Source organism: Papilio polytes, unplaced genomic scaffold (assembly GCF_000836215.1).
Source record: "Papilio polytes unplaced genomic scaffold, Ppol_1.0 DF822400.1, whole genome shotgun sequence".
NCBI classification, from domain to species: domain Eukaryota; kingdom Metazoa; phylum Arthropoda; class Insecta; order Lepidoptera; family Papilionidae; genus Papilio; species Papilio polytes.
In genome coordinates this window covers 443,451-461,362 of record NW_013526804.1, presented here as the reverse complement: position 1 = coordinate 461,362, position 17,912 = coordinate 443,451, and the positions used below count along the sequence as shown (strand labels likewise).

The window sequence follows — 17,912 nt, the reverse complement described above, 5'->3', positions numbered from 1 at the left end:
CTCGCGAACCACAAAAAGGTTCGCGAGCACAAAAAGGTACACATAATAAATAGTAGTAACACAAACACTACATACAGTGTAAGGCCCCCCTCCCCCCCCTTACGTATACAACCTCGGCTCGCGCACAGCCACGTTATATCCATGATTCTTCACTAATGTTACCTGAAAAATAAATTAAAACCACGGTAAAACTTCATGCGTAAACGCATACGACGCCTAATTAGACCAAACTTTTTCTATGTATTCATAATGACTATAAAAATAATATTTTATTTATACATCGAAGTAATATCTGAGCGAATGTTTTATCAAATGAATGAATTGTGACTATTGACGTCACGTGTCTCAAGCCAACACCGGTCGCGTTTCAGTCGCACGTTATATGAGCAATTAAATTTAATACACATGTTTACTAGACACAGGGTTTTTTTTTTACTGGTAACATCTTTGTACGGTAATATCTCAATGTAAAGAAACGCTTCTGTGTTTGAATTATTTGTTTGTTTTTGACTATCAGACACTAGGTAGCGCTAGTGATTATGTGAAAAGATGAAATAAACAGGAAGAAAAGGGGAAAAATGGATCTTATATATATTGTAAAATGTGTTATAACATCCCAATACAGGACATGAGGTGGTATTAACCTCAACAATATGTAGTAGGTACTATGGTACCTTCTAAAGAAGTTAGCGGTGAAAAAAAATTCACATGTCTAGTCTATATATTTAAATGCCTGGTCTATTTCGAGGTATTTCGTTTGTGTCATGCGTCATTTATTATGTCAATAAGTGTCAGTTGTGTCAGTGAGTGTCAGTTGTGTCAGTTGTGTCAGTTGTGTAAGGAGCGTACCTATAAGCGTGGGCGGTGCGCTAGAACTTGTCCTGGAATATAAAGAGGTTGTTGGTGGCAGCCACGGCGATGACACTCTCGTGCGGATGCCACGCCGTGTGCAGGATCTTCTTGTTGAAGTCCAGGCAGTCCACGCTTATCTCGTCCTGAAATAATAATTTATACTTATCAATTTTCAATACAATATATAACAATAAATATCCTTGCCTCATAGGCTGTTCTCTATGTTTACAAGATTTAGTGCTTGGCCCACCAAATTGTAAAATGTCTGATAACAATCCAACGTGTAAAATGTATGACGGAAATATCGGATTTTGTTACCATATCTAACAGTGACGTCATTTTTAAAACTATCTGAGCCTCTATCAGCCAGTGGTGGGACAGGCCCTAAATGCAAATACACAGAAACATTAATTGTCTTTTGGCGTAGATTCCGTGTGAGAAACCGGCCTGTATCCCTCCCTAACCAAATTTACCTCACCATTTAGGTAAAACGATTTTTTTTCGCTATTACCTAGTTGTGAAAGAGGTGTTTCTTTCCACTTTTCCAATTGCTTCGGGACGGTACGGCTCGGTTGTTTCAAATTATAAACACAAAAAAAATAATAAAAAATGAGGAGTTATGTAGGTTGGTCGATTAACAATAGGTGATGGCCGCCACTTGACCGATATTTTAAAATTTGTTCTAGATTACAAATAGTTTGGGAACTCCTGGTATAGTATAGATTTACTGGCATATTCAATGACTAGTTTACCTTCTTCCTCTTAGCTGTGGCGGCGACGCGGCGCGCCCGCAGCGGTTGGCGGGGGCGCGCGGCCGCGTCACGTGACGCCTCCAGCGTCAGCTCGCCGCGCCGCGCCGCGCCCCCCGCACCCGCACCCGCGCCCGCGCCGCCCGCACCGCCTCGCTCGAATATCCTACACACAACACACATATATCACATACATCTATACTATTATAATAAAGCGTAAACACACATTTCTTTGATGCCTAAGATGTCAGCAATCACAGCATATTTCTGAATAATTATATTCAATAAAAAGCCCTACACTTGCGTCACGCTTTAGGCTAAATATTTTCACGCCATTAAATTTAGGAGGTAAATATTTTGGATAAAAACCCTAATGTGGGAAAGAGACCATAAGTTGCTGCCAACATCAAGGAAGCAAGATTGTCAAGTTTTATCATGTCATATCATTTTGACATTTGTTATTGATAATTTGACAAATGGCACGACTTCATGTGGGTTATTAGCGTTTGTTCGGCTCGTATAAAAGTAACATGATTCTGAGGTAATTAAATATGTGGAATACCTAAAGAATCCATTGTAGGAGCCCGTCATCAGGCGTTGGTCATCGCCGCTCCAGCAGCACTCGAACTTGTCGAATATACAGTCGTTCTCGTACAGCGAACATAACTTCGACCGCAAATACTCGTGTACCTAAACACAATTATTATATATATTACGATAACAAAAGTATAGTATAGTACATATAAAGTATAGTATATATCTTTGAAAGGTTCGGTTCGCCCGGTTGCAGTGGCAATAACATAATCAAATAAAAACGATGGTAAAATGTGTTCCGCGACTATAGATATGTAAGAAAAAAGGCAGAATTTAATATGTTTTACGTTAAATTATCAAGATAACATGAGAAGATAATATTTTACTTACTGGATATGTTTCTACAGGTTTTGTTTCCATTCTAAGATCCCATACTTTTAAACCTAAATAATCCCTAGACATCATATATCTGAAACAACAATAAATAAATAAATAAATAAATGAATCCTTTATTATTTTACTTTTGAAAATATTTATTTTACGAGAGCCTTGGCTCCTGCACTAGGTTTCCCTGTACTGCAGAAGCCAAATCCTTTCCCCATTTGTGAAGAGCAATACATATTCGTAAGTGTTTTTTTTTGTTTTCATTAACTATAACATTGCTCTTTATAAAATTGAAAAAAAAGATTATAAAGTATTGGAATTATTTTCTTTATGAATCTTAAATGACAATATGGTTGAAAAACCACAAAAAAAATTACATAAACAGTGCCTTAACGTAAATGTCCCCTTACGTGTCACTTAGTAGTAATTTAAGGTGTCTGAGTGCAGTGTTAGGTGACATACCTGCCCGAGTTGCTGAGCTTGACGTCGCTGATGGAGGAGATGATCTCGGAGAAGAAGGAGCGCGCGTGCGGGTCCTCCGGCTCCTCGAACAGCTTCGCGTGGCGGTCGCACAGCGCCGCCGCGCGCATGTCGCATAGCCTTATTGTACCTACACACGTACACGTAAGGTTCAATATCACTTGCAGTACAATTACAACTGTACAATAATAAAGCGAAAACACACACTTCTTTATTAGAGTTTGTAGCCTAAACTGTTGAACGGATCTCGATGAAATTAGGCAAAAATGTAGATGATAGTCTGGAAGAACACATAGGCTACTTACTTCTGTTTTTTTTTTAATTCCACGCGGACGGAGTCGCGAGCAAAAGCTAGTCTATACATATAATAGAATTGGAGTGTCTGTTTGTAATATCAAAAAAAATCCAGATTTCGGAAACGTCAAATCCACTTTTCCTTACCACCTTTTAATAAAAAGGAACAAGAACACGCCTCTAGCACGCAATTATCAGACTGTTTGCGGAATTACTTCCACTTCACGCCTGTCTGTGTGGTCGTAGTATTGTGGAGAACATGTTAAAGCGAGCTCTACCACTATTGAGTTAAAATCCAATCATTAACTTACCCTTACTACTAGAATATACAAAGAGATTGCATTCAGTCGGGTGGAACTCCGCCGCGGTTATAACCTGATAACAACACATTTATTTTATATAACAAGATCAAAATGTACGACAGTTCGTACAAGTAAAGATTTTTAAAACTTTCCGACGTTTGCATAATAAAAGTATTTTGTGACACAACTTGTTAGGTGACGAAAATCTTTTGTCTAGATCTTTACTCGAAGATGTTACGAAGTGGATATGTTACGAAGCGAACATTAAAACATTAGTATATTACTCGTACAACGATCCGTTACAAGCTACTGACTGCATGCTCAACGTGTAACATGTAACATTACAAGTCGTAACATCGATTAGCAGGCAGAAAATGCAAAATTACATTTACTAATACAAAATACAGTAATTATACAAGTGTCGTACAAATATACAAGTGTCATTATACAATTATACAAGTGTCATTATACAAATATACAATTGTCATGCCAAGTATGAGAGGGTCGGTTATGGGGGCATAGCCACTGGTGTATATATATTGTGTATTACCTCAGTGAGTTCCTCCATGTTAGCGGGCTTAATGTCGACGATATTAAAGCTCTGGTCGGTGATCTCGAGGTGCCACAAGTTGATACGCAGATCGTCCGCAGACAGATACGTCTCCTGATCAGAGTTCAACGATATCGAATTGATGTGATATGTGTGCGCGTTCGCGAAGATACGTCTGAAAGAAATATACAAGTATTTCCTAATATTTTAATTTTAAATATCTCGTCTGTAACTGAAATACCCTAACAAAATATCCAATAAAAACAGCCTTAACAAATATAACATGTATACCATATGCCAGTTGTGGCGCACTATTGCCTCGCGTGCCATGATTAGCACACAACATAATATATTGGGCTCGTCAGGATTATAAAAACACCACGTAATAATTATGAAGTAGATGCAGCATTGAATTGACTTGAAAACGCAGTCAAAACATTTCTTTTAAAAAATGGCACTTTGAAAAATGTTCGTCACACCTGCCCTATACTATACATTATTTTAGACTGAAATTTATAATTGTTCTGTTAATTAAAAAACAACAATAATTCATGAGAATACAACTAAATTCTCTAGCCCCCCTAGATCTAGCCTAGATGTATCGACTAAATTAGAAGTATACCTGGGCGATGCTTCGACCATGAGTTCCGCAGGCCGCACTGTGGGCACCCTGAGCTGCGTGACGCGCGAGGGGTGCCGCAGCCGCCCGCCCTCCTCGCGCGTGTTGTACCCTGTCACGCGCTTGTCGCGCTCCGAAACCTGCAATATTACAGTATTGTTTGTATAATGTATTGATTTATAAACATAATTATACGACAAGTCAATTAAATTTTTTTATCGACTGTCCACAAAGCCACATTTGTTCCAGATTATTTCCAAAATAGTTACTGTTCATATTGGAGCTTTTATTGGAAGATAGCTGAAATAACATCTGGTGCATACCTTCCATAGCTTGATCGTCTTGTCATTGGTGGAGAGCAGAAAGTGTGCTTGATTCTTCCGCTTGAGCCACCGTATCTTGTTGATTTTTTCCTCTATCTCCAATGACTTGAGGTAGTCGAACTCCGGCTCGTGTGATTGGAACGTTGAGTAAACATTGTATTCTCCTTTCTTCGGTACACATTGCTTTGACGCTGGGTCTCTCTGGAATCATATGTTTGAAAATCACTAAAAGCCCCACTCATTTAAGTGGTTATTGGGCAATTATTCCACATTTCCCGTCACTTAGATTACTGATGCACTCAAAACTTGCTTACTTTAAATATTCCTTAACTAGAGTTAAATTCTCACAATAAGCCTTCACTTAAGGATCCTCTTTACTTATTCAACTACTCTAAGTCACCACTTAGCTATGAATTATTTATGAATTCCGAGAATAGAAATACATATACTTGGTGAATATTTAGTAACAACTAACAATTTAACACTAAAAAGAAAGGATACATTAAGGGAACACGCATTTTTTAAGAAAACATATGTTTTTTTACTCAAATTAGTAAAAAAGACTTGTATTGTTATGAGCTATGGAGCGGATGTTTTTATAAAAAATACAACATTAAATTATACAACAGTCCAGGTTGTTTGAGTGCTGTGATGATTCTGGTAGTAGGGTAGCGGAAAGTGGTATATAAGGAATATGAATATGTTATAACTAAGGGGTGTAACAGTATGATATCTACCTGAAATATAACAACTCTGCCTCCCTTGTCGCCAGTGGCGAGCAGCTCGCCGTCGTGGTTGAACTCCACACAGGAGATGAGGTCGGCCTCGGTCACGTCGTCCTCCAACGTGCCCTTCACCTGACTAAAACACCACGTTGTCTCCCCACCATTGCCTGAAATCGTATACAATATTGTAACACTATACTAAATTCCCTAAACATATCTTCGTTGATGGTGGAGTGCTTAGGCACAGGATTTGTAAATGTCCCGAGTTGCATTTCATGTATTTTTTATTTTCCGCGCAAAGATTATGTTGAAAAAAGACAATTATCGGTATTAAGCATACAGTCCAAAGATTAAGAAATTCAATGGATACCACAAATATCTTTCTGTTATATCGCAAATCTGACTAAATACTTTTCTTTTAATAGTTTATTTATAACTACATTACAATGAATTTACCACTAAAACATGTTACATTAAAATAATCTACTTCACTATGGATTATTAAAAAATTTTGAACATGCCAAAAAAGTGCTAAATTTTACATCTAGTAATTTAACTTTTTCGCTTAAAATAGCAATCAATATTTGTACAACTTTCATTATGAATTATAAAAAGTTAAGACTAATTTGTGAAAAATGGTGCAACACAAGTTTTTAGTAAACAAATCTGCTAGCACCACCTACTTAACAATTTAAAATTAGATATAGGAGTTGCAGGCATAAACTGTGAGGAAAAAGTTGATTATGCAGAAAAATTTATTTTATCAATGTTTGTCTATAGTTTGTTTATAATTCAAATTGTTTGTTTTTAAGTATTAATGACCTGGTTACTGACAATTTACGCAGAAACATAACTTGTTTCATGTATCTGGATAGAATATTTATAAGCTATGACAAATAGTGTTTTGGCATAAATTCCAAGAATTGCGAAATTAAAAAATGAAACTAACAAGTAGTACAATATCAGGATTTTATTTTATCATATATTTTCTATTCTCTACAAGTGCCATAATAGTAGCATTATGTATTTCTACTACACATATTTTCGATGTCACAGTATGGACAAAGATTGGATTTAAAAATTAAGTTTTCCGTTAAATCCGAAATTCGCACCATTCATAAATGAAAGTATCTTGCCGTTTTTTCTGCTGCGAAAACTGTCATTTATTCGGGATATGTCGTATCTGTCGAACCAAAGACTAGGAGGTGTGTCGCGACCTGATTACCCCTTTGTAACCTCTCTTTCCGTAGTGTATGAATGCAAGTGAAATAAGAAATAATCTACAAAGGCCATTTTACTGTTTGTCAAAGATAGTCATCTAAACGGTTTTATCTTTACTATGTGAATTAACAAAAGCATTTTAGCTTACGAATATAAACAAGGCAGCTGTTGCACACGACTTCGCCCTTGTGAAGTTAAAAAATATAGCTTATGTTACAGATATATTATCTTTCTAAGGGTAAAAGAATTTTTGAAATTGGCCCAGTAGTTTTGACTTGAATCAAATACATACAAAAATACAAATCTTTACCCTTTAAAATATTAGTATAGAAGTATAGATAAATATTTGTCTAGCCCATATTTAGCTTAAATGCTAGTGTTATCAACGTTTTCATTTAAAAGGACATTCTAAAATATTTTATTTCTACAAAACCCGGAATATCCAGTTTTAAATGAAACGAGTTATCTATGTTAATAAATGCATCATAGAAATGTTTATTTTTCCATACATTAATCTGACTGCAGTTGTTATACAACTTTTTGACATAACATTTTTTTAACAATCTACAACTATACTGATAGCAATGCAAATGATTCTGAATTACTGCATTTCCGTACGACAGTCAATGACGTAATATGTGACGTCAGTAATCATACGAATTATGAAACTGTACCTTTTTATCAGAGTTTGTCATATAAATCTTAATACGCGTATTTAAGTCATGACCTGAGTGAGACATCAATAATGTCTATTTAGCATATACTATACTAGCTGTTGCTCGCGACTTTGTCCACGTGAAATGTAAAAAAAAGTAGTCTTTGTTACTCTTGTTAACATGGTTTTAAATGGTGAAAGAATTGAAATCTGCCTAGTACTTTTTGGGTTATTTCAAAACATACAAAAATACAAATTTTCCTCTTCGTAACAGTATTGATTTTTTATAGTTGTGTAAAGAAAATATCATTCAAAACAAACTAAAATCAACGAGACTTCTGTAAATGTAAAATTCAGTTTAAAAACATGCATCTTTAATGGTCAATAACTTGAACTTCATGAAGACAAAAATTTACAAGATTCTTTTACACTGCTCAGGATCACAAAGTTGATCATTATAAAAACTATACTGGTTTGTCAACAGACCTATGCATAGCACTTTAATTAAAACCATATTACTTTATTTACTGTAAGTATATAGAATTAACTCTGAGAGATTTTAAAATTTATTTAAAAAATTTAAAGACCAAAATCATTACAATAACCATATTTTATAAAAAATTGACACAGCATATTCAAAAACTTAATAATGTTTCAAATTTCACAAATTAAACTTAGGGGTCATATAAGAAAATAGTTATAACTTGTCCATCTGCAATAAGACAAAGTATTTTTAAAACGCAAAGCACACTTATAATTGTAAATATTAGTTACAACTTTAAAAGTTAGTAGGAGTACAAAAAGATAGAGTAAATGCAATGTAAAAGGCTAGAAGAAAGGCTGTAAACAGGGAAGATAAACACAAAAGTTCTCCGCATTATTAAATAACACCAATCTTAATATGAATGGAATCACGATTCAAAAATTAATTTTGAATCCTAGAGTTTCATTATTAATACCTTTTAAATATACAACTAGCTTTAACCCGTTACTATTTGTACGAAATTAAAAAATACTTTGTAAGTATCCATTTTTTTTCTAGACTATTTCTACATATGTCTTTGATTAAGATCCAAGAATCCATTTTGAAGATAAGTGATAATCATCCATCCATCTAAATTTCAGTATTTATAATATATAGTATAACATACCATAGAATAATTAAATCTAAAAACTATAGACAATTAAGGATTACAGACTGTACATTTATAAAGACACTACTTTCCAACATCCCAAAACACTAGCAAATTATATGTAATTAAAATGCATACAATCACAGGCTGTATTCCAATGCTGCTTGCAGTTGTTTGACCTCCAATCTGCAACATGACCTCTAACTCGATGGCTCACATACCACGACTCCTTGCGTTTTAACATATCACAGCACATTAGCAACCATAGACAAACACAAATTCTACCATAGATAAAAAACAAATCGCGAAATATTCGCACAAACGACGCTCCACAAGCATCGTAACATCGGAATGCAAACAAAAGTAAACTCACAAACCAGTTTTGGAGCTATCAAGCAGTAATCTTACGTTCTTGTATGGAAAACCTGTTGGGTAACAGAACACCCGCCTTTTATGTGGTCGGTGAAATAAAAACAATAGGTGAGCAAGGATGAATCGGCTCGTTACGCCGTGAAACCACCAATAGCGGGCACTGTCACTCCGATTGGTTCACAAAGTTATAAATAAGCTCTCAATATTGACATAGTTCTATTATTTCAAAACTATCAGTCGACGAGAGCGTGAGCGGCTCAGTGGTTTAAGCACTTGACTTGTAATCTACAAGTCTTGGGTTCGAATCATGCCATGTACCAATGCGATTGTCAAGTTTTTCAAATTTATATATAAATAATTTACCGACATTCTTACGGTGAAGGAAAACATCGTGATGTAACCTGCACATATCGGTGAAGAAATTCAAAGACATGTGTGAAGTCAACCAACCCGCACTGGGCCAGCATGGTTAACTATGGCCTAGTCACCCATAACTTAGGTTCGGAGCCCTTCATTCGGGATATACACTGAGCTGGTGATGATGAAAACTATCAGTAATCTTTCTGATTTTTTTAAATACTGATCATAGAATAACATAAAATACACTCTAGTCAATTGGAAAATAATTCCAGTGTCATCACATAATTTCCATATCCATAATGAATTGTGTAGTGGATTGTCAATACATAAAAACATTCACTAAACTATCCAAATATAGCGATGACAGCACAAATGATACCTTATCTGACAATATTTAGTTTCTAAACCAAAGATGAAAAGAGATAAACCACATCAATAAGTATGTAAAAAAGAAAACTATAACTTTTCTTTGCAGGTCAAAGAGCATCTGACCACCTAATATTCTTTGATTCAAATGGACAATATTCCAGAGGAACTGCAAACTCTCTATGTGTGTCTTGAAGTCATAATTACTCAAATTATATTAATTGAAAATTCTTTATATTTTCTTAGATATTAGGCCTGTTTTTTTTTTCAGTTTTAGATTGTTAAAAATGTATTCTTTGGGTCAACCATAGAGATGAAAAATTTAAAGTAATACACAATACAATAAACCACAAATATAACCTTTATTTGAATTGTAAGTATATAGAATTCAAACATATCAACAAATACAATCAGCCATGTTGACATACAACTAGCAATTCATATGATAATTACCCCTAGAAATATTTCAAACATAGATTAGCATGACAATACTATAATAAAACCAGAAAAAGATTACTAGATATCTAACTAGCTTTTGCTTGTGACTTCATCCATGCTGAATTTTACTGAAACATTTTTAGTAATAAATATACCTTATGTTACTCAATTAGCATTGAGACAGCTTTAATGGATTTTTTTTTAATTCCAGGCCCAAGTGTTAGAAATTATTACTATTACTTAAAATATACTACAATATTAATATTAGTAAAAAATAGTTAAAGATGAAACAAGAAAAATAAGTATTTACTCCTAGTCTTAGCATTTCCACCAAAAATGTGTGTACAAATAAGATTATGGTTTTTCAAACTATTCTATTGGGATTATTAATAACAGTCCCTATTAACAATAAATATATAACAAAAACACCTAACATGCCACTGAGGTCTTCTATACTAATATTATAAAGAGGAAAGATTTGTATTTTTGTATTGAAATAACTCAAAACAACTGGGCCAATTTCAATAGATCTTTCACCATTAAAAAGCTACATTATCAGTGAGTAACATAGGCTGATTTTTACAATTTAACATGGACAAAGTCACAAGCAACAGCTAGTTACATAAAAAGTAACAGAAACCTGCCAGTTTATTTAGTGCTACAGAATGTTTCCATGAGGCAAAACTTGTCATAAAATGGACCGCAAACAAAAACCTAAACAATAAACCCTCAAAATATGATCCTGTAAACTTCTGATGAAGAACATAATTGAGATAACAATCTTCAAAATTGTAGCCATTAAGACAAATTGAACCAAAGGATAAAGACAACTCTTAACCAGTTAAACATATTAAAAAAATAACATTTGAACATTATGGACTATCCAGTGCCACCTTGGGCTATGATTTGAATAACAACTCACTGGTGAAAAGAGCTGTTTCCCCTAAAGGTTGTAATGAAATCTACATACATATTAGTATATTAAAGAAAGTATGAAAGTAGAGTCCCTAGTGGTAAAAAAATCGAGGAGTAAAAGATTAGCATGTTAAGTTATGAGTGGGCATGGGCAGGATGCTATAAGTCACATTTAGCAAGAACTTTTCAATTGTGGATGGTTTTTTAATAAGAAAAGGGAGCAAACAAGCGGCAGTAACACCAAGGTGCTCGTAGACACCCATGAACATCTTCATTACCAGAGGAAGTGGGATGCATTGCCAGCCTTGGAGTGACAACTGATTTAACGGAAGTTAGATTAACCTGGAGAGTGAGTACTCAGTGTGCACAACACTAGGAGAGCAGAATAAGGATGGGAAGATGATAACCATAGTATTTTAAATTCATATGAGAAAAATAATAATTTATTTTTAGGTGATAAAACACTAGAAAGGCTTCAGTGTTTATAAAATTTGTTTGAAATGTTTAATAAAACAATACATAAACTAATATCAAATTCATTCATTACTATAAAAGTAAATATATTTACTTCTAAACAATTTAAATAACAAAATACTTAATGCGAAAATTTATGTGATAATTCAATGTTTTCTACTTCTTACTTCTTTACATTATTATCTTATAAATCAATAAGCTAATTATAAAATAACAGTCTACCCTGATTAGGACACTGTTTGTAAACTTGCATAAAGTAAAAAAAACATCACGATTATATTGGTTGATTGAATAACATAAGTTAAAATGTTCCTATTGTCAGACATAGCAGACTCTATAAACAATTATCTATGTAACTATAGATTGAACGTAATAAATGACGTTGTAAACTATTCAAATAGATTCGTTACTCGCAAAGTGGGTATGCGAAAATCGTTATTGCCTCACCTGATATCTCATTAGTAATATCTCCGTAGGCCTGTTCTAGCATTTGGTAACGATACGAAGTGAATTCTAATTGCAATAATCTGAGAAACACATTAATTTGACCTTCGAGATGTAATCAACAACCGAGATCATCTGATCACACAAACAAATTCACAAAAACCGCTCACGATTTGTTGTTTCTGTGTTTATTAGTCACATATAAGACGGAGAACCTTTGCGAGAACTTTCTTTTTCATATAAATGCAGCGCAGCAGTGAAATAATCAGTGTAAAAGGTTAAAACTATCTGCTCAAACATTACAATAACCAAACACTGCCACTATGATATTTATTATATTAATACACTAATAACTAATAACCAAACTAAAGACAAGAACATTGCATTTACCGTCGGTGTTCGAACGATAAAACATCTTCGACTTATTTTCGATTCCCAAATCCGATTCGCCCTTGTCTATCGGGCGCTAAAAGTCACCACTTACCGGCCATGACAAAGCCCAGCACAAAAACTATAAGAAGTTTGATAGTTTTAGCACACAATCACTTATATATTTTACTAAAACATCACACACAACTGCAGATGAAAACCGATTAAAATCATTTCAACATTACATCGGTAAAAAGCAATGGCGCTCAGAAAATTCAGAAATACATACAATAATTACTGCAGAGATCAGTGTTGCCACTGTTCAACTACTAGAATTTACTGTGTTGTACCACAAGAACAATGTAAGAAATCTATATTAAGCTTATATTTAACATTATAGTTACATATTAAAAAAACATAACTTATGATCAATGAGAATGTTTCTCTAACATTGACTGTCGCTTCCTCAAGTAAAACCTGAGATCTCAGCATCACGATATCAAGCAATATCACATTTTGTAACAAGTACAGTAAATATTTTACATGCCAGTAAAACTATTTTACTATGTTTAATATTAGTAATACAAAACATAGATATCAAATGAAATAATAGACTCATCTTGGCGTAATTACATTACTTTGAACATCCGTTAAAGGGTGGTAATTTCTACCGCGTCGGAAATTTTATGTGCAGCTAGCAATACCTTTCTCGTAACTGTCACATATTCAAAAGTTAATGGTAAAACAGTCCGCATTTTATGCGACACACTGTGCTGCCATCTATGATTCCATTCTTAAATTTCACACTGACAACCTTCTTCAGTGTAAAAATGCATTACTTTTAAATGTATTTTATTTTGCTAGTTATTTTTCTATATTCTAAAACGTTTTAATTGACTTCAAGCTTTTCTTGCACAATTTCAAGGGATTTAAACTAGATTAAATTAAATGCAAAGAGATAAAGGTGAACTCCTTGACATCAATGTCCGTTAACTTTTGAAATATTTTTTTGTTGGCATAGGCAAAAAGGGTTGCTATATTATACGTCACTTAACTTGTCAAAAAGTCAACGTTAGCTACGGAACATTACAGAAATATTACCTTAAATTAATATAGAAATTATTTAAAGATCCTTGTAAAATGGAGGAAAAGCCATTGTTTGATTCCGTACGTATGTGAACTCATTAATTTTCCTAGTTGCTACAAATTATATATTTCAGCTACAAGCGCAATATCAACTATATTTGCAAGGACTACTAAAAATGGAGATAGAGATTTATTCTCATCTAGAAGAATAAGCAGAAATAATAACTTCTTTTACATTCGTTCTTTCCTTTTACCGGCAAATTTATTTACATACAACTTTGCCGTGTCCTTTTACGAAGAGTATCAAAATTCAACATGTTTTTCCCACTGTTTTTACACACTCATTGTTTTCATCAACATGTTAAAGCATAATACATTCGTTATCTACCCCTGAAGCTTATTTGAACAGTTATCAGCATCGTTGATATAAAACCTCTTTGTTTTGTACATTAATGAATTTGGCGAATGGATAGTCTACCGCATAAAGTTTATTCGTAACATACAATATATACAATAGTTTTTGGACACCGGAAATAGTTTTTCCTTTTCCATAGGCGTCGCTAAGTTCATCGGGAATTGGCAACACCCATGTCTTTTTTTACTATCTATACTATTATAATCAATCCTAAACACACTCTTCTTTGTTGCCTAAGATGTCAGTAATTATAGCAAATTTTTGAATAATTATTTTTGTAATAGAAAGCCCTACACTTACGTCATGCTTTAGACTATATATTTCAACGCCATTAAACATCGAGGGTTAATATTTTGGATAAAAACCCTAATGTGGGAAAGAGACCATAAGTTGCTGCCAACATCAAGAAAGTAAGATTGCCAAGATTTTTTAAGTAATGTCATTTTATCAATTGCAATTTTAATTTGACAAATGTGAACAATAAAATAACGTTTTCATAAGTTTATGCGGATGAAGTCGCAGGGGAACAGCTAGTTATACTAAATTACAAAGAAGTGGAATCGTCTCGTGTAAATTGAAGTCTACTTAGGCTTACGTACCGTTTTTGTTTCCATGGTCGAAGATAACGCTCAACTTCTGTAGGCTGTTCTGTCTTGCTTCAGCAAACAGCCTCCTCTTGTTCTTGGGGGAGGACTGTGTTGCGAGAGGTGATACTACCATTGCAGTGGTCGCCATGATTATTGGTCATGGCATGCACTTGCTGGAAAATAAAAAAAAATATATAAAAGTGTCCTACAGTTATAAGCTTAGAACCAATTTAATGATATATTGTGTATAAACACAAATGTTATTACGACGATAAATTCACCTCAATTCATCATCATAATTCTCCATATCCTACTCCCGTAGGGTCGTCGCAACAGGTTTTTGTCCTCCACATAACTCTATCATACGTCATTTCAGATGTCACTCCCTTTTTGATCATGTAACCTTTCACGCAATCCATCCATCTCTTTCTACGACGATAAATATGGATTTGAAACAAAAATATACACCAAGTCCGAAACAAATGAAAATCCACACCTAATTTAAAAGAAATCTAGCGACAAAGCCTATGTTGCTTAGTGATAATATAGCTTTCTAAAGGCAAAAAAAAAATTCAAATCGGTTCAATACTTTCTGAGTTTTATCCCTACATACAAATGTACAAATTTATCTGTATAATATTAGAGGACTAGATGTCGGCAGTGTAAGCCGTTAACCGCAAACGTGTCTATCTCATTTATGTCCTACAAATTGTAATATAAACAAAATTATGTACAAGCGCACGTCTGTCAAAGTAAACAAATCATTCACATAAGTCGTTATTACAAAACAAACAGTATGACCGAATTTTTAGCGTATTCAAGGATGTTTTTGTACAGACTTTATGATATTTGTTTTGTCTCTTGTGGTTTCTTTCTGTTGTTAAATCTTTAAGTAAATAATGTAATAAACGTGGTGCTTTAAAGTGAATATACCGTGGACTTTACCAATAACAACGAAGTACTAGAATCTTTATTCTGCCAAACTCTTGGAGCGGGCGGTGTTTGACTTGCGATTGTCGGTTGTTTCGCAGCTAATTCAACTGTTTTGTTGCACAACTAAAAATCGAAGCAAGACTAAGCAGTTGTGCGATAGATTAGTCATCATTAGTCCATCCTAGTTTATCCTTTTTGGGTAAACTTTTATTGACGATACAGTCGTCAAAACTTCTGTTACTTTTATAAGATTACCAATCGTTAAAAATTACGTGTTAAGTATTAAATATTTTATTATGTTGATTTTTAAGAGTAACTTTTATGACTTAGTTAAGGAACTAAAATGTTTTAGTTGAACCTACGCTTTGTTGTAGATGTCAATTTTAAATTTCGAACGCAAAACAAAACACGGTCGTTTTTTTATTCATTCAATGCTACACGTGATGGCAAAATCGGCCAGTAAATAACCTACAAAGAGCTCGCAATATAGTTAATTGACCATTGTCTTGAAGCCGACCCCTGCCGAGCTCAATGGAAACCGATTCGGACTGATTCCATCCCATATGAACCAGATAAACATAACTGTCGGTTTCTACTGCATTGATACATGTATTATATATTGCAGTCTCTGTTTTGTCAAAGAGTAGGAAAGGGAACGCAATACATTGTTACATTTGTAACGGCAATAGAGTTCGAGGGTAATACTTATTGTTTTGTTCCAACTTCATGTCTCGCATTAACCAACAAAATTAATTTAAACAATTTAAAAACTCAATGTACTAAATTGTTAGTGAACTTTTTTATAGGTCTATGTCGAAAATTAAGGTTCTAAGATAGCAGAATAGAATATTGCTACTAATTTTTTTTTTCGTTTCAGAACTCTACTGACCAATTAACTAAAGAACGAGGAATATGTTTGCAATGTACGGTACCCAATAAATCTTTTAGATTTTACTTTGTGTATACTAGCCCTAATTGCATACAAATTGTGTTAAAGATTTGACATTGAGAAAGTTACCAAAACCACACAGTTTTCAGTGGAATTGTAACAAATAGGTATAATGCCAACCAAAGATTATCACGGCTTGAAAGTATACACGAGATGTTGAATAGAACACATTAGGTGCCAGTGGCGGCTTAGCATACGTTAGCGCTTGCTTCGACTTTGTACGCCTATAATTAAAAAAGATCTCCTAATAGTTATAGCCTATGTTACTCAGTAATAACATAGCTTTCTGATGGCAAAAGAATTTTTGAAATCGGTTCAGTAGTCTTTGAGTTTTTTCGCTTCATACATTTTTATTTCTTTCTATCTATAATCTATACATGTAATAAAATTAGAGTGTCTGTGTGTAATATTAAAACGAAGATTCCAGATTTCGGCAAGATGTATTTACGTTGCTGATAACGAAAATCGCATTTTTTTGTCTGTTTGTCCGCAAGCCGCGTTTGTTTCGGGTAATCTCCGAAAGGGCCGGACAGATTTCGACTGAACTTTCACTGAAGGATAGCTGACAAAGACAGGCATAGGCTACTTTTTTTATCTTTTTGCGTGGACGAAGTCGCGGGCAACAGCTTTTTAATAAATAATGTTATTCCAGATGATTGTGCAGTTAAAAAGCTATACGAAGTGTTCGCGCAATGCGAGAAAAGGGTTAAGAGTAAGGAGTATACTGCAGAGACTTGTGAAGAGGAAATCATCGATTTGATGGAAGAACTTGATCAATGTGTAGACGACAAAGCGTTCAAAAATTTTATTTAATGTTTCACGTCTCTTTAGTGCATTAAATAATTGTTACTATTTCTTGTGGTATTATTATATAGCTGATTATTTTTAACAGTGGTAGAGCCCGCTTTAACATCTTCGCACGAATGAGCCGGCTCGCCCGGTGAAATACCACGACCACACAGAAAACAGACGTGAAGTGGAAGAAATTCCGCTTTTCGTCTGATGAGTGTGGTGCCGGAGGCCTAATTTTGGTCCCTTTCCCTTTCCTCCCTTTTCTTAAGGGGAAAGGATGGAAAGGAAAGGTGGATTTGACGGAAGGGGAAATGTCCTCTTTATGTGCGTCTCCTCCGTCAATTAAGGGTAGGCAACGCATCTGCAATTGCGGATGTTTTTGGGCAGTGGTCGCTTTCCATTTCGGTGGATTCCGGCGGTCGCTTGCTCGTTTGCCACCTCATATTATAAAAAAAGAAAAATAGTGATATTAAATAGAGGTAATAGTTGTATATATTGAAACTAATATTATAAATGCGAAAGTTTAGATGGATGGATGGATGGATGGATAGATGGATGGATGGATGGATGGATGTTTGTTAGCGTTTGTAG

General features: G+C 34.3%; 2 protein-coding genes across 5 annotated transcripts in view; one reads left to right on the top strand and one right to left on the bottom strand.

Annotated features, from left to right (window-relative positions):
• Positions 1-6: 6 nt before the first annotated feature.
• The window catches only part of LOC106106113 (protein phosphatase PP2A 55 kDa regulatory subunit), a 24,155-nt gene continuing 6,249 nt past the window's right edge, over positions 7-17,912 (bottom strand). Inside the window, exons 2-13 of one of the 4 annotated variants that reach the window (XM_013286645.1) lie at positions 14,660-14,820; positions 5,825-5,979; positions 5,088-5,288; positions 4,768-4,904; positions 4,146-4,320; positions 3,605-3,668; positions 2,982-3,129; positions 2,526-2,604; positions 2,164-2,291; positions 1,605-1,767; positions 850-995; positions 7-162 (exon numbers count right to left, since the gene is read on the bottom strand). In XM_013286645.1, coding sequence (XP_013142099.1) covers positions 870-995; positions 1,605-1,767; positions 2,164-2,291; positions 2,526-2,604; positions 2,982-3,129; positions 3,605-3,668; positions 4,146-4,320; positions 4,768-4,904; positions 5,088-5,288; positions 5,825-5,979; positions 14,660-14,795 — 1,512 coding nt within the window. In that variant the 5' untranslated portion in view covers positions 14,796-14,820 and the 3' untranslated portion in view covers positions 7-162; positions 850-869. Of the gene's footprint in view, positions 163-849; positions 996-1,604; positions 1,768-2,163; positions 2,292-2,525; positions 2,605-2,981; positions 3,130-3,604; positions 3,669-4,145; positions 4,321-4,767; positions 4,905-5,087; positions 5,289-5,824; positions 5,980-8,959; positions 9,189-12,580; positions 12,870-14,659; positions 14,821-17,912 lie in introns of those variants that run through there. The other 3 variants (XM_013286647.1, XM_013286648.1, XM_013286646.1) reach the window with 3 other exon arrangements.
• Positions 13,615-17,383, top strand: LOC106106125. The gene is made up of 3 exons (XM_013286664.1): positions 13,615-13,726; positions 16,458-16,503; positions 17,182-17,383. Exons 1-3 carry the CDS (start codon positions 13,700-13,702, stop codon positions 17,340-17,342), a joined length of 234 nt encoding a protein of 77 aa, XP_013142118.1. The 5' UTR covers positions 13,615-13,699; the 3' UTR covers positions 17,343-17,383.